Consider the following 22612-nt stretch of genomic DNA (forward strand, 5'->3'; position numbering starts at 1 on the left):
GCCTGTTCTCTACAGAACGACCATCAATATTAATCGTTAAAGCACTTAACTTTCTATTTCTGCTATTGTTTATGTACTATGAAGACACACAATATAAAACATACTATTTTATGAATGTAAATTAAATGAGAAGCAAAATGACAATAAACTTCATTAGAATTGCTTTACTTTGGTTACTCTTGGTTATAGGAAGGACTGGAAATAACATAATCACACTTTGGTAGCCTCAGAGCTTTGATTAATTAACTTATAGTTGTTAATTAATAGTACTGTATATTCACCTTAGAATTTTAGCATAAAATTTAGTAGGAAACATTTTAGCTATTAAATTACTGTATTAAATATCTCCCCCATTTCTTGAATATCAGAGCATAGTTAGTCATAAAAAAGAATAAATGCTAAAGCCAACAATATACCAAAATTAAAAAACAAATGAAAAGGAGCATAAAGAAATAGTAAAGAATATCTGATAATAAATATGAATTATTTTAATCTCTGAACTTAAAACCAATTGTATAAAAAATATGCATTATGTAAGAAATACACCTGAAATGAAACATAGGAAGTTTTCAAAAATTCCTTATATAAAATGTAGAAACTGATCAGTAAAAGACAGACAACCTAAGAAAATTGTTAAGAACAGGCTATTCATAGAAAAGGAAATGCAAACTGTCAATTAACATGAAATGATGCTCATTCTCTAGTAGTCATGGAAATGCAAATTTAAGCTATAATGAGGCACAAATTTTCACATATCTGGATTGGTAAAATTGTGAAAGGCTTATGACATTTGGTGCTGACAAAGATGTGACAAAATGGGTTCCCTTATTTGCTGGTGGAAGCATGAATCATTTTTACTGAACGTAATAATTTTTAAATGAATATACCATTTCCTTCAGCAAGTCTCAATTATGGGAACCAATTCTACAAAAATGCAAACATTAATATAAAAGGAGATAATGTACACATACAAATATATACACACACATACACATACAAAGATGTCTATTGTAGCATTGTTTGTTGGAGCAAATATTGACTTTTTTCATCAATAAGTGTTGAATAAACCTTGGAATACACTTAGTGTAGAATATTATGTAGTTATTTTTAAAAGCTGTTCTAGATATGTTTGACGTAGAATGATGATCATAATATAAAGTGAAAATAATACATAACAAGTTGAAGAGTAATGAATATATTATGATCCTATATTTTTAAATGGTAAAGGAAAGTGCCTTCATAATGCCTAAATATGCATGTATATATGTGAATTTTGTATGCATGTATGTACATTACACATATGCATAGGTTTTTTGAGCAAGAAGGGTATTCTTATCAAACTGCTAATATGAATCACCTCAGGTAGGTGATTCTAGTGGGGGCAGTGGAGAAAAATTTTAAGGTTTTCATTATATATCTCAGTATTGTTTGAATAGTGATAAGCAAGCAATACATATGACATTAAAATATTTTTATGTTCAAAATAATTTAAAAAGTTAAAAGATAGGAAAACCATATCATGCAAACCAAAATCAAAACACCACAGTACAAATAGGGTGAGAAAATACATTATTGCCCAAACTGAAACACTTTTAAGAGTGCAAGGGGAGCTACAAACAGGTTGTAATTCTGGTATAATCCAGAATGATCCCAGAAAACTGGGAATTATGTCTTGGGGATGTAATGTACAGCACAGTGACTACAGTTAATAATACTGTATTGTATATTTTGAAAATAGCTAATAGAGTAAACCTCAAAAGTTCTCATCACAAGATAAAAATTGTAACTATGTGTAGTGATGGATGTTAACTAAACTTATCGAACTAGACTGATTGTGGTGATCATTTTGCAATGTATAAAGATATCAAATTATTGTTGAACACCTGAAACAAATGTTATATGTCAATTATGTCTCAATTTTTAAAATGTCTGAGGTTTGATATAGCTAAGGCAGGAATCTATGGTTTCAATGTATGCTGGGCCACTTTATGGGACCCTAGGTGGCAAGAGAATGTTACACTCCTATCTCATTATTCACCTTGTCTAGGTAAAATCACCTCTGGCTGGAAGACTGATATTAAATTATATTTAAAAACATTTAAGTTCTTAAGAAATCAGTCACTGTGGATGTAAGGCTAATCACAAATGCAGTCATTAAATGATAGAATGTTAATCTTCTATTGATTCCCCACCTGTCTGTATGAACAACCTTAGTAAACAAGTCCTCTCCTTGCCTCTCCATATAAGTTTTAGAATCAGGTTGTTGATATCACAAAATAACTTGCTGAGATTTTTGAGATTATGATAAATCTGTAGGTCAAGTTGGGATAACATCTTGACAACGTTGAGTCTTCCAATCCATGAACATGGACTATCTTTCCATTTATATAGGTCTCCTTTGATCTTTCACTAGAGTTGTGTAGTTTTCCTCATAAAGATCGTGTACATATTTTGTTACATTTATACCTAAGTACTCTAAACAGTGTTGTGTTTTTAATTTCAAATTCCATTTGTTCATTGCTGGTATAGAAGAAAACTATTAACTTTTGTCTAATTTTGTATACTGCAACCTCGCATAATCATTTATTAGTTCCAGGAGGTTTTTTGTTTTGTTTTGTTTTGTTTTTCTGTTGATTCTTTAGGATTGTCTGCATAAATTACAATGTCATCTACTAAAAAAGACAGTTATATTTCATCCTTCCTAATTTGTATATCTTTTTTTTTTCCTTTTCTTGTCATATTGAATCACCTAGGTTTTTTCATATAATGTTGATAAGCAATGGTGAGAGGGACATATTTGCCTTGTTCTGATCATAGGAAAGTTCTGAGATTCTCACCATTAACTATGCTATTAGCTATAGGATTTTGTAGATGCTCTTTATCAAACTGGGGAAGTTCCCCTCTAGTCCTTGTTTACAGAGAGGATTTTTTGTGTTTTGGGGTTTTTTTTTGTAATGAATGCATGTTGGATTTTGTCAACTGGTTTTTCTGCATCTATTAATTTGATCATGTGATTTTTCTTCTTTATCCTCTTAAAGTGATAGATTACATTCTTTGATTTTTTTGAATGTTGAACCAGTCTTACATATATGGGTAAATATCACTTGGTTATGGTGTATAATTATTTTATACATTGTTGGATTCAATTTCTTATATTTTGTTGAGGATTTTTGCGTCTATTTTCACAAGATATATTGATCTGTGGTTTTCTTTTCTTGTACTGTCTTCATTTGGTTTTGGTATTAGGGTAAGCCTGGTCTCATAGAACAAGATAGGAAGTATTCCCTCTGCTTCTCTCTTCTGGAAGAGATTATAGAGAATAGCTATGATTTCTCCCTTAAGAGTTTGATAGAAATAATCAGTGAACCCATCTGGGCCTGGTGCTTCTGTTTTGTAAGCTTATTGACAATTGATTGAATTGCTTTAATAGATATAGGCCTATTCAGATTGCCTATTTCTTGGTAAATTTTGGCAGATTGTGTCTTTTAAGGAATTGGTCAATTTCATCTAGATTATCAATTATCATCTAGAGTATCTATTATCCTTGTTAATGTTCATGGGATCTGTAATGATGTCCCCTCTTTCATTTTTGATATTAGGAAATTTGTGTCTTTTTTTTTTTTTTCTTAGTTAATCTGGCTAAGGTTTATCAATTTTATTTATATTTCCAAAGGAGAAGTTTTTTGTTTTGTTGAGTTTATTGATATCCTGTTTTCAATTTAATTGATCTCTGCTTTAACTTTTATTATTACTTTTTTTTTTATCTTTTGCTTACTTTGGATTTAATTTTCTCTTCTTTTGTAGTTTCCTAAGGTGGAAGCTTAGATTATTGATTTTAGATACTTTCCTTATTTAACACATGCAGTCAATACTATACATTTCCCTCTAAGCACTGCTTTCACTGAATCCCACAGATTTCAATGTTATATTTTTATTTATTTCAAATATTTTAAAATTTCTCTTGAAATTTCTTCTTCAATCCACATATAACTTCAAAGTGTATTGTTTAATCTCCAAATACTTTGGGATGTCCCAGCTGTCTTTCTGTTATTGATTTCTAATTTGATTCTATTGTGATCTAATAGCAGACATTACATGATTTCTATTCTTTTAAACTTGTTAAGATTCAATTTATGGCCCATAATTTGCTCTCTTTTGGAGGATATTCCATGTGTTCTTGAGAAAACTATGTAATCTGCTGTTGGTGGATGAAATATGAAGTTGTCTATGCATGCCACCTATATAGAGTTAACTGATTGTGCTGTCAAGTTCAACTATGTCCTTACTGATTTTCTGCCTGCTGGATCTGTCCATTTATGATAGAAAGATATTAAAGTTTTCAACTATAATAGTGGATTCATCTATTTCTCTTAGTATTCTATCAGTTTTCCCTCATGTATTTAGACTCTTTGCTGTTAGCTGCGTACCCATTAAGAATTGTCATATCTTCTTGGACAGTTGTCTCCATTATCATTATGTATTGTCCATTTCATTCTGATAACCTTCCTTGCTCTGAAGTTGGCTCTGTTTAAAATTCATATAGCTACGCTGCTTTCATTTCATTAATGTTAGCATTGTATATATTTCTTCATTTTACTTTTAATCTATACGTGTCTTTATATTAAAAGTAGGTTTTTTATAGACAATATATAATTAGGTTGTGTTTTTTGACCCACTCTGACAATCTCTGTCTTTTAACTGGTGTATTTAGACTGTTGACATTTTAAAGTGATTATTGATATAGTTGGACCAATATTTACCATATGTTTTTTACTGTTTTCTATTTGTTGCTCTTATTCTTTGTTCCTATTTTTGTCTTCACACTTTATTTGTCTTTTATGGTTGTGACATTTTATATGATTCCATTTCTGTCCTTTCTTAGCATAACAATTATACTTCTTTTTAAACTTTTATTAGTGGTTGCCCTAGAGTTTGGTATGTATATTTGCAATTAATCAAAGTCCACTTTGAAATAACTCTGTGCCACTTCACAAGTAGTACAAGTACCTTAAAAATAACAAAATATTCCTAGTTCCTCTTTTCTTTCCTCCTGTCCCTCATATCACTGCTTCATTGATTTCACTTATATATAAGCATGCATTTTATATATATGTGTGTATATATGTATATATATAATCAAATTAGATATAGTCAAATGCATTGTTGTCATTATTATTTTAATCAAAGTGTTAGACCAATTCAGAATAAGAAAATAAAAGTTTTTATTTTTTTCTTCATTTATTCATCCTCTCATGCTCCTCCTTTTTCTACGTAGCTCTGAGTTTCTGATCTGTATCATTTTTCTTCTCTCTAAAGACCTTTTTTTTAACATTCCTTTCATGGCAGTTCTACTGGCAACAAATTACCTCAATTTTTGTTTGAGAAAGTCTTTATTTCTTTTTCCCCTTTGAAGGCTAATTTCTCAGGGTACAGAACTCTAGGTTGGTGGGTTTTTTCTCTCAACATTTTAAATATTTCACTTCACTTTTTTCTTGTTTGAATAATTTCAGAAGAGAAATTGGATGCAATTTTTATCTTTGCTTTTTTGTAAGTAAGTTTCCCCCCCTGACCCCCGTGGCTTATTTCAAAATGTTTTCTTTATCTTTGATTTTCTAAAGTTTGAATATGATACGCCTAAGTATATGATTTGGGGCATTTATCCTGCTTGGTGTTCTGTGAGCTTTCTGGATGTGTGGTTTGATGTCTGGCATTGATTTGGGAAAAATTCTCAGCCATTATTGCTTCAAATATTGCTTCTGTTCCTTTCTCTCTTTCTTCTGATATTCTTGCTATGCATATGTTACACATTTTGTAGTTGTCCACAGTCTTAGATATTCTGTTCGATTTTTTCCCCTGGTATTTTTTCTTTTTTCTTTTCAGTTTTGGAAGTTCTATTGTCATATGCTCAAGCTCAGAGATTCTTTCCTCAGCCATGTCTAATTTAATAAAGAGCCCATAATTCTATTACAGTGCTTTTTATCTCTAGCATTTCTTTTTGATTCTTTCTTAGAATTTCCATCTCTCTGTTTACATTACCCATTTTTTCCTGCATATTTTCCCACTAAAGGCCATAGCATAATAATAATATTTTTTAAAATTCCCAGTCAGATAATTTCAACATCACTGCTGTATCTATCTCTGGTTCTGATGCTTGCTCTGTCTCTTCAAATTGTGTTTTGTGCCTTTTAGTATTCTTTGTAATTTTTTGTTGGAAGGTGGACATGATGTTCTGCATAAATAAACCTGTGGTAAATGGGCTTTTAGTAATATAGTGATAAGGTGTGGGGAGATGGGAAGCTTTTTATAGTCCTTTGATTAGGTCTCAGTCTTTTGATGAGTCTGTGCCCCTGGACTGTAAACTTTACCAGTGCCTCAATACCTCCCCACTTAGGTGAGAAAGGATGTCTAGCAAGGACTGGAGTTTGGTATTTCCCTTACCCCAGATAGGTTAGGCTCTGATAAAATTCCAGTAGGTTAGGTTCTCCTAAGGGGAGGCCTTGTTAAGAATAACATAACACTCTGGCATATTTCAAAATCAATGCTTTTTCCCTCTCTCTGCGAGAAGCACATGGGGATTTTTCTCATATTCACTGTGAGGACCTCATAGAACTCCTGTAAGTAAAGATCAGAAAAAGTGTGAGCAAAGGGGGACCTCCAGTGATAGGTCCCCTTGGAATTTTAACTCTAAGACTTGTCCATTCTGAGCTTCCAGTAATTCATCAATTACAGTTCAGGTTTTTCTATCCCAGCACTGGTTCACATGGAGGTTTCTGCTCCTGGGTTTCTGGTTCTGTAAATTGTAATTATTGTATCAGCTGTCTGTTTCTCCAATATTTGGGGAGGCAGTTTATCCTGTGACCTCACTTCTCTGACAGATATAAGAAGAGTTGCTGATTCTTCCATTTGTTCAGCATTTTACTTGTTGTTATGATGGAACGGTGACTTCTAAGCTCCTTACCTCCCAGACTGGAAACTGGAAGTCCTACACACACTGTATTTTCATTCTAATATTCTTTGATTTATATAGTATTTAATTAAGTGATCTAATTAAATAATAAGTATCTTAGTGTTAAGGAATTGACTTAGTAAATATGCACCTCAAATTGTGAATGCAAAAACACATGAGTATATCAGAAACTGGAGTTGGGAGTCTTTGGTATACTGTGGGCATTAGTCAATATGTTTTACAGAAGGAGAAGAATATTGATTATCCCAGCAAGTCAAATGAAGATTAATTAATCAAGTCTTATACATATGTTCATGTTTGTGCATATGCATATACATTTGAATATATGCTTATATATAACACCTTTTTCTTTTGAAAGATTTTTATTATAAGCATGTTTTATCATAAGCATATGCTCTTGCTTATAAATATTATCTCAAAACAAATATCATATCTGCTTAATACTTCATTTTACCATCTATTTTCAGCTGTTTTTCTAATTTAATTTTGTTTTCTTTATGTGAATAGATTTTGTACAAGACAACTTACTTGACCTTTCGGTTGGCATTGTACATTATGGAACACCACCTTCTTAAAACAGTCTATTCCCCAGGTTTTCTAACTTTCTGGCTACTTTATGTATGTTCTTGGATCTCTGAATGTCAACTCAAACTTCATCTGTTTAAAACCAAACATATTTTATTCACACCACCTCTACTACTATTCCCTATCTCAGTGAATGGCAACACAGTATATCCTGCTGCACACACCAGAAACCCAGGAATCAGCCCTGGTCTGTCAATCTTCCTTAACTTTAACTCTCAAATAATGTTATATTTGCTTTCTAAATATTTCTCAAGTCTATTCACCTATCTCTACATTCTTTCCCACCAACCAGTCCAATAAACCATTATCTCAAGCACTATGTACTAGCCTCCTAAAGATTCACACACATACTTTCTTGAACCCTTCCAAACCATTTACCATGCTGCTATTAATATGATGTTTGAAAAAGGCATTTAGTCATTAATTATTGATTTTAGGATCAAGACAAAGCTCCTTAACATGTCCTTAAGCCCCAGCATAATTTAGTTTCCTCCAGATCTCTTTCGTATGAAACCGGTGATTTCTCTTGCTTTCTCAGCTATGTACCGGCTTTCCCTTGTTCTCTTTCATCCAGCAGCCTATCTGCCATTATTCCCTCCCACTTAACTGAAGCCATACATGCTGTTTTCTACATCTTTAATCCTCCTCTATTTTCTTTTTCTCTAGTTTACTCATGCTTCAGATCTCAGTTGAAGTGTTCCTTTCTTAGGGAAGGCTTTACTGAGGTTCCTAAGTAAAATCCTTCTTTATAGGCTTTATGGTAGCATATACTTTTTATTCATGACAATTATTAATTTGAGATTTGATTGTGATTATTGGATTGATGTCTGTCTTTACCAGCAGACAGTAAATTTCTTGAAGGAAGGAACCCTCTGTGATTTTGATCACAGTTCTCTCTCCACTACTATATGGCACATGGTAGATGTTCGACAAGTATTTGATTGAAGAATAAATGAATGACTTTTAATTTAAGCAAGGAATTAACTACCAATTCTTACAATAATCTGGTAAGCTACCTAATGGTAAAATTTGTAACATTTGAAATAGGATTCCAAGAACAATACAGACCTTTTTAATTTTCATACAGGCTACAGATTTCATTAAAAATAAGTTTCACTTTTCAAAAGGTCCTCCAAATGAGTCTTTATATGCCATAAGACTTTGGGCCGTGAGTGTGCTGTGATAGTGATAATCAGAAATGAAAAATATTTCTGTAGGGACCAAGTTCATTTACAAAGAATAGTAAGACACGAGACTGAATCTTTCTTCTTCATATCAAAACCCCAATCCTCAGGCCCAGACCTACAAAATAGAAGGAGAATAGAAAGGAGACAGCTATCAGTAATGTAGCTGCCAATGAGAATCATTTATGGGCAGTAAATAGACATTAGTTCTCTTAGAGCACATGTGACCATGAGTGCCCCACTAGAACAGGCATATGGAAGACATGTTGGAGAAAACCACACAAAATTGAATCTTAAAAAATCAAAGATAAATATATAAAAGAAAAAAGTGAAATAGAAAATCAACTGTGTATATAATTAGTGTTTCTGGGTAAGGGGCTGCTGTGCATGCATTAGAAAAAAATTTAAAGATAGAAGAAAACTATGCTAAAATGAAAGAAGATGGAATTCTACAAATCGAAAGAACATTAGGTATTTTAGGAACAACTTATGTAACATAATTTTTTTAACTGGAAAATACTGAGTTCACAGTCAATGTGATCTTGGCTTGTCTCTTGTTTCTTTCATATTCATAATAAATATGAAGAAATATTCAAATATGTCAAGATGCCTGTAAGAAACTATTACTGATAAAGTAATTCTACTATTTGTTAAATCAAAAGATGGATATATAAGGTTCTTTCCAACTCCATGATTCTACATATCTTAGTCTGAGCCATCCTTCTCACAGGGCTTAAATGGAAACAATTTCAGAAAGCAACTGTAGTTGGCACTCATGTATGCTCATGTTGAATCTGTTCATAAAATGCACTAAAGTCAACTAGTCAACTATAATTGTGACTTTTATAGGAGTCAACCTTTTAAGTGAACCTTTTAAGTGAAAATTTTATCTACTGCTGTACACATTTGGCAAACAAATTACCTGGTATAAAAACATACTTTCTGTATCTGCCAAAAATGAGTTTTGTTAAATACCTGGAGCAATGGCTTAACCAATATGGCTTTTCAAATATTCGTGTGTCAAGCAATTTGTTAAAATGCTCCAAGAAATAGGTACTAGTTCATATAATATTTTTGGTAAATTGGAAAACATCATACAGATTAGCTGCACATTTATCTTCTTTTTTTGATGGATGGCATGGCAAAAATGAAAAGCATGTTTTATCAGAGAGAAATGTATACATGATTTATTGTCCTTCTTAGGGTTAAATGCAAGTCAATAGGAAAATGATTTAACAGGCAAACATTAATTTTCCACTATCTTTTCAGGAATATGTATAATGGCAACATGAGGATAGTTATAGAAAAATATATCTATTTGCACTTGAGATATTTGCGGTATGACTGGGATGTTTGGCACTAACAAATCTTCTGTTTACATAAGCATACTTTTACAAATATAAGAAGCGATGTACAAGTGTCCAAGGATGCATCATCTGCCCTTTACATCAAATGGCATAAGAAAATGGGACTGTGTTTTCTTGTCTCTTTTCCCCTATCAAGCTTGGCAGAGGACTTTGCCCATTGGCCTGTAGTAAGTGTTGAATGGTGAAATGAATGATTATGGGTTCAGGCTGTAATTCCTATAGGTAAAACAGATACATTTAAAGTCAGGATAAATCCAAAGACCATTTATGCTTTTCAATGGTGAGAAGAGTAATGCATATTTTTCTGAGAGGCAGATGAAGATTAGAAGCCCATGATTACATCCTGCCATTACTCCACTTTTTATCTGTTCCTTAGTTGACAACACATAGGCTAAGATTGATTGAAGTCCTTCTAGAAACTCTGATAGCATGGAATGGCTAGTTTGCTGGACAGAGCTAGTCCAATCCTGTGCATAAAGAATCTGAATCCTTAGGAAATTCTTCCTAATATGTCAAGTACATTCTTGATTCAGCTAATCCCCACCTTCTAATACTACATTCCTTAGAAAAGGAAAATGAGAATGTGCCAGTCTGCCTTCCCCCCTCTTACATGACAATGACAATGCACATATTCAATCTCACTTTTTTCTCAGCAAAATTCTACCTCAAACATCCCCAGCTGGATTATTTAAAATGCTGCAGAATGAATTTCAACTTTACTTACTGTCAAGAGGCTTTCCCTTCATTCTAAAGTAAATTCCCTTTGTCGCTGTTTGATAGTGGCAGGAAATTGGACCAAATAACCTCTTAAATGCATCTTAACTTCATGATTTCAAAATTTATAGTACGTTGTCTATGTAGTATAACTTCTAAAATAGGTACTTTTATTTCCTCAAAAAAGCCAGTTTCTCTCAATGATTTCTGAGATTAACCTATGGAGTCTGGGGGAAGCTCTAAATACGTGAGGGTTTGTGTATATACTTGTTTATTCTTCAACTATAGACAACTATTCTTCCTGCCTAGTCAGCTAAGTCAGACTAAAGTTATTTTCCTTAAAGCGCACATATAAATACCAAGTATTATAACATTGTTATTTTTATAATTACTACATGCTAGAAAGGTCCCCAGTTTAACCATATTATTTTATATTTATTACAGGACAGCATGATAGACTTTGATAGCAATTGCCTGAATAACGAACCTAACTTTTTTAAAAAACATTCATGTGATGATAATAAGGTAATGATAATTATTTGGAGTTTATATGTCATTCAAGCTTGGTTTCATAGAAGCTTATATTTTTTGTATCTCTGTTAATTATATTGATTATATTAATAACACAGTCTTTTGGCTTTAACCCGACAATTCCCATTGATATGTTAAGTTATACTATGGTCTTTTATACTTTTATTTTATAAATAGCCCTATGCTTATTTGATAAATATTCCTTTTAATTTTAGCATTTCATTTTCACCTTGAAAATACTAGAAGAACTGCTGAATTCAAAGACACATATCTCTTATTTCCGAAATTTTTATGCAGGAAAATGCTTGTCAGAGTGACTGCTTGCACACACACACACACACACACACACACACACACACACAAGTAATGGGAGTAATTTAGTTGTAGGCATTTTGGAATTTTTTCTTTCAATATTTGCTTATCTTCAAACCACTACCATTTCTATTTGGTATAATATTACAATCTACAGAACTTCCAACACAAATTTGTGTCATCTGTTTCTGCAGAAACTAGTGTGCTATTCAATAGACTTTTTTAAAACTCACAATACCTGAGTTAACCTCATGGCATTTAAGAGTATATCCATAAATTCTTTTTTTTTTAAATTTCTTACATTAAATATATGAAAAACTTGTTTTAGGTGAATAGGCCCTTTATTTTCTTATTGCCAGCTATTCGTCCATAGCTCAAAAAGGGCAAAAATAATAACAATAAGAAAAATCGCACATACCTTTCACTATTGTTGCTTCCAGAAGCCCTCTCCTTTAGTTTCCTTGTTTAAAATTGAATAAACTTGTTATATGTTCACTCATAAGCAAGAAGATCACACATAGCAAAGAAAAGAGACTTTTAAAAATCAGATAATCATTAAACTGGGTTCTAGGCACTTTAGGCTGTCACCTGGGAGCTAAACAGTTTCAGTCTAGTGGCTCTTCAGTCATGCGATTAACTGGAATAGAAGAAAACTGGGGTGGAGGTGGGGTGTTACTTAGCAATACAGTTCTGGCCTTAGCCTCCTTAGGAAAGGCTATCACTTCTTAATATTTTATTTGAAACACAGCCCTTCTGATGTTTTTTCTGTAATAGGAAGCTTCGTTTTTATATCGTGCTGCTCGAAAGTTGAAGCAATTCCTTAAAATGAATATCAGTGATGATTTCAATCTTCACCTATCAACAGTTTCACAGGGCACATTAACACTGTTGAACTGCACCAGCAAGGTAAGCTGAGGACTGTTTGAACAAAAATGTAAACAACTCCAGTGATAAGATACTATCATTCTCTGATGATCAAGTCTGTTAGCATAGAAATCTAAGTGCTTATAAGAAAATTGAAATACATTTACTCAATTCTAGAAGAGGAAAGCCTCAACTTGTAAAGTACCTATTAATCTCTTGGCTAGGGCAAATAAATCATTTTTAAAAAGGTACTAAAAATAAATGAAAGCAACATTGTAAGTCAACTATACTTCAATTAAAAAAAGAAAATAAATAAATGAAAGAAAATAATAAATTTTATTGCCATAATAACTTTCAAGGAGGCTAGTGTAATAAGTTGGGTGAGGAATGGTAAATTTTTATTTCTAAAATGTCTTAATAATTTTAATCCATATATGTACACACTTATAAGAACTCATAGCCAATAAAATGGGTAATCAAATGTATTTAACAAATATATTTGTATGTAAAAATTGGGCATATTTATGTCCAACAATTTTCAAGTTTTTTGCCTCAGTAATTTTGATAAGTATAGGGCTAAGTTTTTCCTACTTCTCTGCTAGTGGTCATGAAATGTAAACAATAAAACAAAATTTGGAAAACATTATCTTGACACTAGACAACAGTTTCTTCACCTGCAAAGTGGAGAAAAATATAGTACCTACATTATAGGATGTGAAAATGACATAATATAGAGTGCTTAGTACTAAAAAGTTTCAATAAATGTTTTATAATTACTATTATTATTATTATTTTTACTCCCTCCTCAGGAATTTTACCAGCTGCCACATAAAGCCAAAAAATATTTCTTATAATTTTTAAAAGAAAATTTTAACATTTTTATGATAGAAAAAGGATTGTGTGTGTTTTTAATTTTTAATACTAGTAGTTGCCCACAGAAGGGAAAATGGTAAGATTGTCCTTGAGCCCTACTGACAGTGATGAAAATATATGTTGGACCGTATAAGTTGGTTGGACCACTTCATTTATCATTACATTATCTACTTGATGCAAGCCAGTGCCCTCTTGGTGTTGTGGATTTGCCAAGCTTATTTCCAATCTTGTCCCCTTACTAATGTTAGTTCCTTATATGGAATTTCTACTGTTCTCTTTTCTGAAAATCTGATCTCTCTTGTTCTATGCATCCTTCAAGGCCAAGCTTAAGATTCATGAAGACTTTACATTCTAGCCTACCATCTCTTAATCCTTATTTATAGTGATTTAAAGTACAGTCAGCCTTTCATATCCATGGGTTCTGCATCCTCAGATTCAACCAACTGTGGATCAAAAATATTCGAAAAAAAATCTCTAGAAAGTTCCAAGAAGCAAAACTCGAATTTGTCAAGCCACATCGACAACTATTGACACAGCATTTATTTTGTGTTTACAACTATTTACATAGCATTTACATTGTATTAGGTATTGTAAGTAATTTAGAGATGATTTAAAGTATACAGGAGCATGTGCCTGGTTATATGCAAATTCAGCGCTATTTTATATAAGGGACTTGAGCATCCATCCTTGGATTTTGGTATCCACCGGGGTCCTGTAACCAATCCCCCACAAATACAGAGGGACTACTGTACTATCTAATGCAGGAATAGCAAGTTCGTTTCATGTTGCTTACACATCCAGTTGCTTAGTAATGGCTTATGCTGAGTATAAGCTTCAAGTCAGGGCTTAACTGAAAAGACTGCAGAGCAAACTAGCGATATCACCTCTTGGCCTAGAAAGGGTTAAAGGTTATAGGTATGCTGTATATTTGCAATTCTTTCTCTCATGTGTTGAGCTTTGCATTGATTACCATATTCCAAAATCAACTAATTGTAGAAAAAGAAAATACACAAATAATTTAAATCTTGAAATTAAATAAAATTATGTTACAAAATTAACCTGCTACAATCCACATTTTTCTTGAAATGAGAAGGCAAGATGTTAAAGATGGTCAGCTATATTGAATTTTCTTCGTGAGTTAGGCATGCTACAGGCTTTTTATAGTTATTTCATTTTGCTTCTGTTGGGTAAAGCTGAATAAAATTTATGGTAAGGATTTAACAACTTAATGCTAATGTTATTTTCATGTTGATTAAAATTCTACTTTTGTCTCTGTTAGTATACTCTTCTATATTAGTTTTTCATACCTCACAGCAATTAACACAGTGCTGGGCATATTTGCAAAATTATGAATCCAGGTTATTCAGAAGACTAACCTCTCTTTTTTCTCCCTTTTCTCTGATATTCTATTTCTAAATGAAATTAGTATTCTGCCATACTAACAATAAATAATTTAAAGTAGATATTCAAATAGATTAGATGAGCTGAGCGTAATATGAAAATTAGCAATTACATTAATGGAAGGAGTAATAAAGGATTAATAATCAATATTGTAAATATGACTTGGTTTTTAAGGGTAAAGGAAGAAAACCAACTTCCCTGGGTGAAGCCCAACCCACTAAGAATTTGGTAAGAGTGATTGTATAGTTTTCTTTTCTTATCAGCTTTTTACTCAACTTAATTCCTTAATATTTCTCTTTGAATTGTTTCCTTTTATATGCTCGATTTTGAAAATATTCATTATAATGTTGGTAAAAGGAGAAGGGAGGTACCCCTTAGACATTGGATCCCTTTAAACTGCATTTTTAAAAATCACTATTTTAAAATTAAAGAAGCTAGGGGAAATGTCAGAGCATTGATTTTTTAAAAAGAAACAAAATTAAAACCTCAGTAGGTAACAGCAAAGGAAATGAACAATATAGGAGAAAATAAACTAGACAACAAGATACAAAGAAAAAAAGTTACTATAGTAAAGAAATACATATTAAAAATGAGAACCCATTTTATACCTATTTTATTAGTATAGATTGTACAGTATATACTGTATATGTATAATAGTATTTGAATAGTCTATATTTATATATATTTATACATTCTATTAGATTATTACACAAAATTATATAACAATGTAGAAAATATGAATGAAAAAGTCAGAATATTTAATTAAATCTGATTATACATTACAATGATATAAATATTAACTAGGATGAGACATAGAAAAATGAACACACCTGGTTCATGAGAGTGATAGATTCCTTTTTCACACTTCCGTTATGTAATTTGACCACTATATATATATATATATATATATATATATATATATATATATATATATATATATATATATATGGAAATTCCTTATTCCTCCTAGAGAAGCAGGGTGAGTCTGCATACCCTGGGACTCAGGAAACCCTAGGAATTCCACCTGAAGTGGAATAGTTGAAATGAATAACTGAGCAACATAAATAAATACATTGAGGGCCTCTGGCTAAGGGAATTTAGAAAGAAAGTTTAGAAAAAGGAGATAACATCTGTGTTCCCAGGATTACAGAGGCAAAATCATGGTTCTTTGTTTTTTTGTCTTTTTAATGAATGTTCAGTCTTGATCTTTGAGGAAAAGTCATGAAATATTCACATCTATGTATTTCAAACCTGCTTAGTCACATAAACTTCAATTTGTACTTTTTAAAGATGTCCTGGGACCCTCATTAAAGAGAAGAATATGACAAATTCTCCTTCATATTTATCTTTGAAATCTGTCCTCTAATCTTTTAAATGCATTATTTAAAGGGTATGTGTTACTGTCACTAAATATATAGCTAAAAGAGATCTGAATGTGACTAAACTAAAAATAGGACAAACAAGCTCAAGACCCAATCATTATACTTACTTGATGTGTGACTATGGCAGCTTATTTATCCTCTTTACATCTCAGTTGCCTCAAATGTGAAAGGTGAAATCATCAATTTCATAATTATTAAGTAGATAAAATGAAATACTGTATGTATAGCACTGAGCACAATATCCAACCTAGAAAACACCCAATAATTGGTTGTTATCTAAATGAAGAAATTACTCAACCCTGTACTAATCCACTTCCCAGAGACTCGCGGAAATATAACTGAGTATATGCACAGCTACTCTCTTATATGTCTTTTCTGTGTGAGGTATCTCTTTCTCCACTTTCTGTAGGTTGTACAGGTAGCCCTTTTTAAGATTTTTGTCAGGGACTGAAAACTAGCTTATAAGCCAGGCATCCTCCATACTCTAGGGAAGGCTAGGGAACAAGCTTAACCAGGTATATCCTTATTAATCATCTTTGACAAAATAAACTGAATATTTTCAGTATTAATTATTCCTTCCATAAAAGCATTTTTTCCATTGTAAAAAACTCAATTGAATAATGTACAAACCTTTCTCACAGAAGTTTAAATAGCACTCTTTATGTCCACTGTTGCAGTGGTGAGAATGACATCCACCGAACAGCTCTTTAATTAATCCTAAACCTTAAACCATAACAACCTTGACTTTCCTACACATCAATGATCACAATTATGGTTAGAAACCATAGTTTTAAAAAATATCATTCAAGATTCTTTTTAATTAAACCAAATTTTTAGTATAACCTAGCATAATGGATATTAAAGATTAAATATTTTAAAATGTGTATTTTTATAAAAATGTGAACTTAAAAACTTTTTTTATATATTTCTCTAGGAAGAGAATAAGTCTTTAAAGGAACAGAAAAAACAGAATGACCTGTGTTTCCTAAAGATACTACTACAAAAGATAAAAACTTGCTGGAATAAAATTTTGAGGGGCGCTAAAGAACATTGAAAAATACGGAGTGGCAATATAAAAACTTAAGAGCTTTATTTGTATCCTCCAAGAATCTATCTGCTTATGCAATTTTCCAGGGTAGAATGCCTTCTGGAAGTTACTGAATGCATCCTGGTAAAAACGGATTACAGCAATTGAGAAATCCTTACTGCAGTACTAGAAGATGGACATAAACAGTGGAAACCAAACGCTGCAATCAACAAACTATTTCACATGCATGAGGATATATATCAATCGGTATTAATTCTGAACTGATTTTTGTAAGACAATCCATGTAAGATATTAGTTGTAATAATACTTTTTAAACCTGTTTAAAATTTTCAGAAGACATATAAATTCTGTGAAATGTATAAAGTTTACAAGGATTAAAAATTAACATTTCATTATTACCAAAATAATTTTATGGCCCACTATGCATCAGCATACTGCAATGAGAGTGGAAATTGTTGTCATCTGTGCTGGAAATGTTTCAGAGTTACAGTGAGATATGGATAAGGCCCATGAGAACAAGAGTCATACAGCTTACAGGAGCAGTAGCATAAAGGAGTCCAAGATAATTGAGAGATGTAATTAAACATGAATGTATAACATAGTGCCTTTAATAAATGATATAACAGATGTTTTAAAATGAGGATAGAGAATAATTTCACAAAATAGAAAGTCATCTGTTCTAAGGATGCTAAACCATAGTACTGAGTTACTTTTGTCATTTATATGTAATAAAATTTGTCTAAATGAGTTTGCAATTTGAGAAGTATATTTTTAAGAGAATAATATATGTTGGCTTTTTAATTAATGGAATGTATATATTTAATTTTGACACTCTATCTGTATATAAAAATATTTTCATACAGTATTACAATTTACTTTGGATAACATTTCTCCTTTGATAATAAATGACCTATGTATTAACACTGTCAGATTCACTTAATGAATCCCAATAGGAGTTTTGTTTGTTTGTTTTTTGGCTGTACCATGTGGCTTGCAGGATCTTAGGTCCCCAAGTAGGGATCGAACCTGGGCCCCCTGCAGTGGAAGTGTGGAGTCCTAACCACTGGACCGCCCAGGAATTCCCCCAACAGAATTTTTTAAGATCAAGATTTTTAATACTATACCACTATTTGATTTCTCACTTTCACTGAAATATAACCTTTAATCTCTTATTATTGAGAATGTACATGAGACCGGGACCGCCAAACTATACAAGAACAGGAACACTACTTTACTTCCTATGTTAAATTTTAGTCTTTTTAAAGAAACTTTTGTATATACCAGATGCAGCTTAGAAAGGTTTGCCAACAGTCTTCACTTACTTATGAAGGGAACTGAAACCACTATTCTAGGCAAGCCAAGAGTTCTAAAACAGCCACCACGGCCTCATCACCACCTGGTTAAGAGCTGACTGGCTTTATTTGATCTACTGACGATACTCAGGTGCCATCCTCAATGTGTGGAGGTAAGACCTTCCTCTCAGTTCGTGTCTGTCTCTCTGCATCTCTTTCTCACTCTCCCCAACCTATATGGAGTTTCTTCCTCACTGGTGCAGATAGCTGTATAGAATTGTACAGACTATTGTATAGAATTCACTGTTTACCCCATTAATGAGGTGTTGACCCAACTATGTTTTTTGTTTGGTTTTCATTATTAACTCCAGAAAAGGGAGTTTACTAATACTTCTCAGGAGCAAATGATTCTTCACCAAGCTTTTTCTTCAGATGGACTTTTCAAAGTAGGCTATTATTCCTTCCACCACTAAACAGGTCAACTATGTGGTACATTTCCACCCTGATGAACTGGTGCTATTGGTAAACCATCAGCTATGAAATGGTGAAATTTTAAATTTCTAAAGGGAAACTTAAAACTGTTCTTTAAGATGTTTCCTTGAAGGCTGTCTATAATGTTCCCAACAGTGTTGAAAAAATGCTGAGATTGTGGCAAAATAAGGAACAATATTTTAAAATGCTTTATTAAAATTTTCTTCCATTTTAACCTTTGACCTTGATTTTTATCATTTGTTTATGATAGAATTGAATTTTACAGAAAATTCACACTCAAAAATTTTTATTCAGCATGGTGTGTCAAATGCTTGGAAAAAAATATCCAGGCTTTTATGGTTATATTTCCCTTCTATGTTTCCTAGCTACTAGCAAGGTAAGTAAAGACAAGGTAGGTTGGTTAATAATGATCTTGGATACTATATTTTTTTATTATTTCTATCCCCCAATTAGACTTGTTTTATCTCAATGAACATTTTCTTTCAAATATGTATGTGGATGCTTTCAATCAGCATTTTCTAAAGTTTGTCTCAAGAAACCCTAAAACTTATTGATTCTTAAAAATAATGACAATAATAATAATAATAATAATAATAATTAAAACCCCAGAGAATTCTGAGTTCTGAGGTCAGATAATTTTCTCTTGGTGACTCATAATGCATGTAATTTAAAACCCTGTAAACTCATAAAGCTTTTTTAAAAAAAGTTTAACACTAACATAGCATTTCCAAAATTTGACTACAGAACACTTTTATGTAAAAACCATTAACCTATCACACTTTGAGGACTATTGCTTTATACAAAGGAACTCTGTTAAAAGTCTTTTAAAATAAGCTTTAAAGGGATCTGCTGAAGGAAATACTCCTTTCAGGATTAAGATAGTTCTTAACAACTAGAAGTTCTTACAACTAGTTCTTACAACTAGTTCTAGTTCTTACAACTAGAAGTGTTTCTTTTCTTTAAGCCATTCTTTCATTGACAGCCAGTTTAAGGACATCTCATCAAATATACTGTAAATATTTCTCTAGAAACACACATTTCTACTCTACAGTCTGTATAGTACTCTGTCCATGCAATCTTCATATCTTTAGTCATTATGTTCTTACTGCTTAGAAAGTTCTTCCAAATTCTATGCAGATCCTGCTCAAACTTCAAGGGGCATCTTAATTCCTTTCTTCTCAATTGCTGTGACTTCCATGGTAGTTGTAGATAAGGGATAAACTTGTTTTATTGTGCTTCGCTTTATTGTGCTTCACAGATACTGGGTTTTTTACAGATTGAAAATGTGTGGCAACCCTGTGTCAAACAAGTTTATCTGTACCATTTTTTGCGACAGAATTTGCTCACTTCACATCTCTGGTTACATTTTGGTGAATCTCGCAATATTTCAAACTTTTTTATTATTATTATATGTTATGGTAATCTGTGATTTCTGACGTTACTATTGTAAAAAGATTATGACTCACTGAAAGCTCAGGTGATGCTTAGCATTTTTTATCAATAAAGTATTTAATTAAGGTATGTACATTGTTTTTTTTTTTTAGACACAATGCTATTGAGCACTTTTTAGACTACAGGATAGTGTAAACATAATTTTTACATGCACTGGGAAACCAAAAACATTTATGTGACTCGCTTTATTGCAGTGGTCTGGAACTGAACATGCAATATGTCAATAGTCTGCCTCTAATGCTAATATTTCCTCCTTTAGTTGCCCGTAGAACTTAATTGCCTGCATTGTGCATTATTATTTGATCATATTCCTCTTACTACTTTATCTTAAATACAATTATTATTAATTTTTCTATTCACAGTTGTTTAAAATGTTTTCTCTCCCCTGAAAGAATGTATGACCTTTTGTTTCCTTCAGCACTTAATGGATAAAGCCACACATATGGTAGTTAATAAAGATGAATTGTAAATTAATTAATAAAACCTATTTAAATAATCCAGAAAATACATTTCTACAATATAATTACTTAAAGATAGATAAGGGCCATAAAACATAACTAATTTAAATGAACATGGCCTCTCAACTTCATCTTCTCACAATCTCAATGGAACTTTCTTTGATTTCTAAACGTTATTAGTTGTGAAACATCTTTCAGTCTTGATTCTGACCTAATAGGAAATCTTTTAGAATAAGAGAAAAAAAATAGGTAGATATATTGATAATTGCCAATTCCAACAGTTTTTAATGTCTAAATATCAAAATATATGTATTCATCTAGATCCACAAAATTAGTATTTGAGAAAGATGCAAAAATGGTTATTTTCATTTAGGAATAAACTGGGGTTTGTTTTTCTACCTCTCCATACAAAATGGTAAGAAAGAAGTACACTTTTCTGTATAAGAAATTTTCTAAGTGGGGGATTGGTTAGTGTTTTTTAAGATACTATCCTGAAGGTGAATTAATTTTCTATCACATTTAAAATGAAGAAAATGTAGACAAGTGGCAAAATTCACAATTTAAGTTTTGTTACTCTTGCATGCTGATTTATTCCTTTTCTTTCAAGACTCATTCTAAGGGTCCCATCCTTTCTGAAGTCTTTTCACACCTTCCCAGGTGGGGTTGACGATTCCTTTGTTTGTGTCTCTACTGCTAAGCTCAGCAAATAACTCAATCACCAGATGCTACCATGTGGAAAATGGACATGTGTTTGCCAATTTCCATCTTTGATGCTTATCACAAATTTTCTTATGTCTGAAATAATCTGGTTCCAACAGGAGCATTTTACTTAAAAATTTAATTAAACAGAAGAAAATCTAATAAATTGTCCTGGAAGTGGTCCAAATACTATCACAAATAAAAGGAGTTTAGTTTGCAGAGCATCCCATATGGTGAGATAAAAGCCTTCTAGTAGAACCAGAAAGATCTGACAGAAAAGTACAAAACAACAGTTATTTACTCTGTCATCTCCTTGCCTTCTTCCCAACAGAAAGTCTTTTGCTGTGAAAAATCTTAAATGTGTAGACCAATACATCTTTCTGCTTAGGAAAGAGTTTCACTCAGGGGAAATTACTAGGGTTGGGACTAATATATTCAGAGCCAATGGGTCTAAAGAAGAAGCTCCAACTTTTGAATACTGACCACTTAACAGGAAGATGCAACACAAATACAGATAATTCATTCACTCAACAAAGACTTGTTAAGCATCTAATGTGATAGTTCTGATCCTATTGGTACAATAGAGTCTGTGCTTTCATGAAGCATATATTCTAGGAGAGGAAACAGTAAACAATAAATAAACACAATTACTACAGAAAACAAGTTCTAATGGAAAAGAAAAAAAAAAACAGACTGGTGGAAAGAGGTGGTATTTTAGGTTAGATAATCAAAGAAGACCCCCTTTTAAGAGAAGACTTTTGAAAATATTTTCTTAGTCTCAAAAATTTTAGCATTTAATACATGACTGGCAATATTTACACATTTAATAAATTTCATTGAAGGATTCAAGTCATTTTGCAACAGAAATCAAAACAGAATGCTTCAACTATAGTACATGATGCTGTCATAGAAATAAATTATGAAATTACCAAATGTTTGACTTTGAAGTAGTCTGCTACCCTAAAGTAGTGATACACAAGCTTTACTTTTT

The 22612-nt window shown here is 32.0% G+C and overlaps 1 protein-coding gene and 1 long non-coding RNA gene across 3 annotated transcripts in view; one reads left to right on the forward strand and one right to left on the reverse strand.

Moving 5' to 3' along the window:
* Positions 1-12188, reverse strand: part of LOC132351871 (uncharacterized) — a 71576-nt gene extending 59388 nt beyond the window's left edge. Inside the window, exon 1 of the long non-coding RNA XR_009498507.1 lies at positions 12079-12188. This is a non-coding gene — a long non-coding RNA (uncharacterized LOC132351871). The remainder of the gene's footprint in view (positions 1-12078) is intronic.
* The window catches only part of IL7 (interleukin 7), a 50645-nt gene extending 32728 nt beyond the window's left edge, over positions 1-17917 (forward strand). Inside the window, exons 3-5 of one of the 2 annotated variants that reach the window (XM_059901951.1) lie at positions 11262-11342; positions 12435-12566; positions 17115-17917. In XM_059901951.1, coding sequence (XP_059757934.1) covers positions 11262-11342; positions 12435-12566; positions 17115-17234 — 333 coding nt within the window. In that variant the 3' untranslated portion in view covers positions 17235-17917. The remainder of the gene's footprint in view (positions 1-11261; positions 11343-12434; positions 12567-17114) is intronic. The other variant, XM_059901950.1, reaches the window with a different exon arrangement.
* The last annotated feature ends 4695 nt before the right edge of the window (positions 17918-22612 follow it).

This window comes from Balaenoptera ricei, chromosome 17 (assembly GCF_028023285.1).
Source record: "Balaenoptera ricei isolate mBalRic1 chromosome 17, mBalRic1.hap2, whole genome shotgun sequence".
NCBI classification, from domain to species: Eukaryota; Metazoa; Chordata; class Mammalia; order Artiodactyla; family Balaenopteridae; genus Balaenoptera; species Balaenoptera ricei.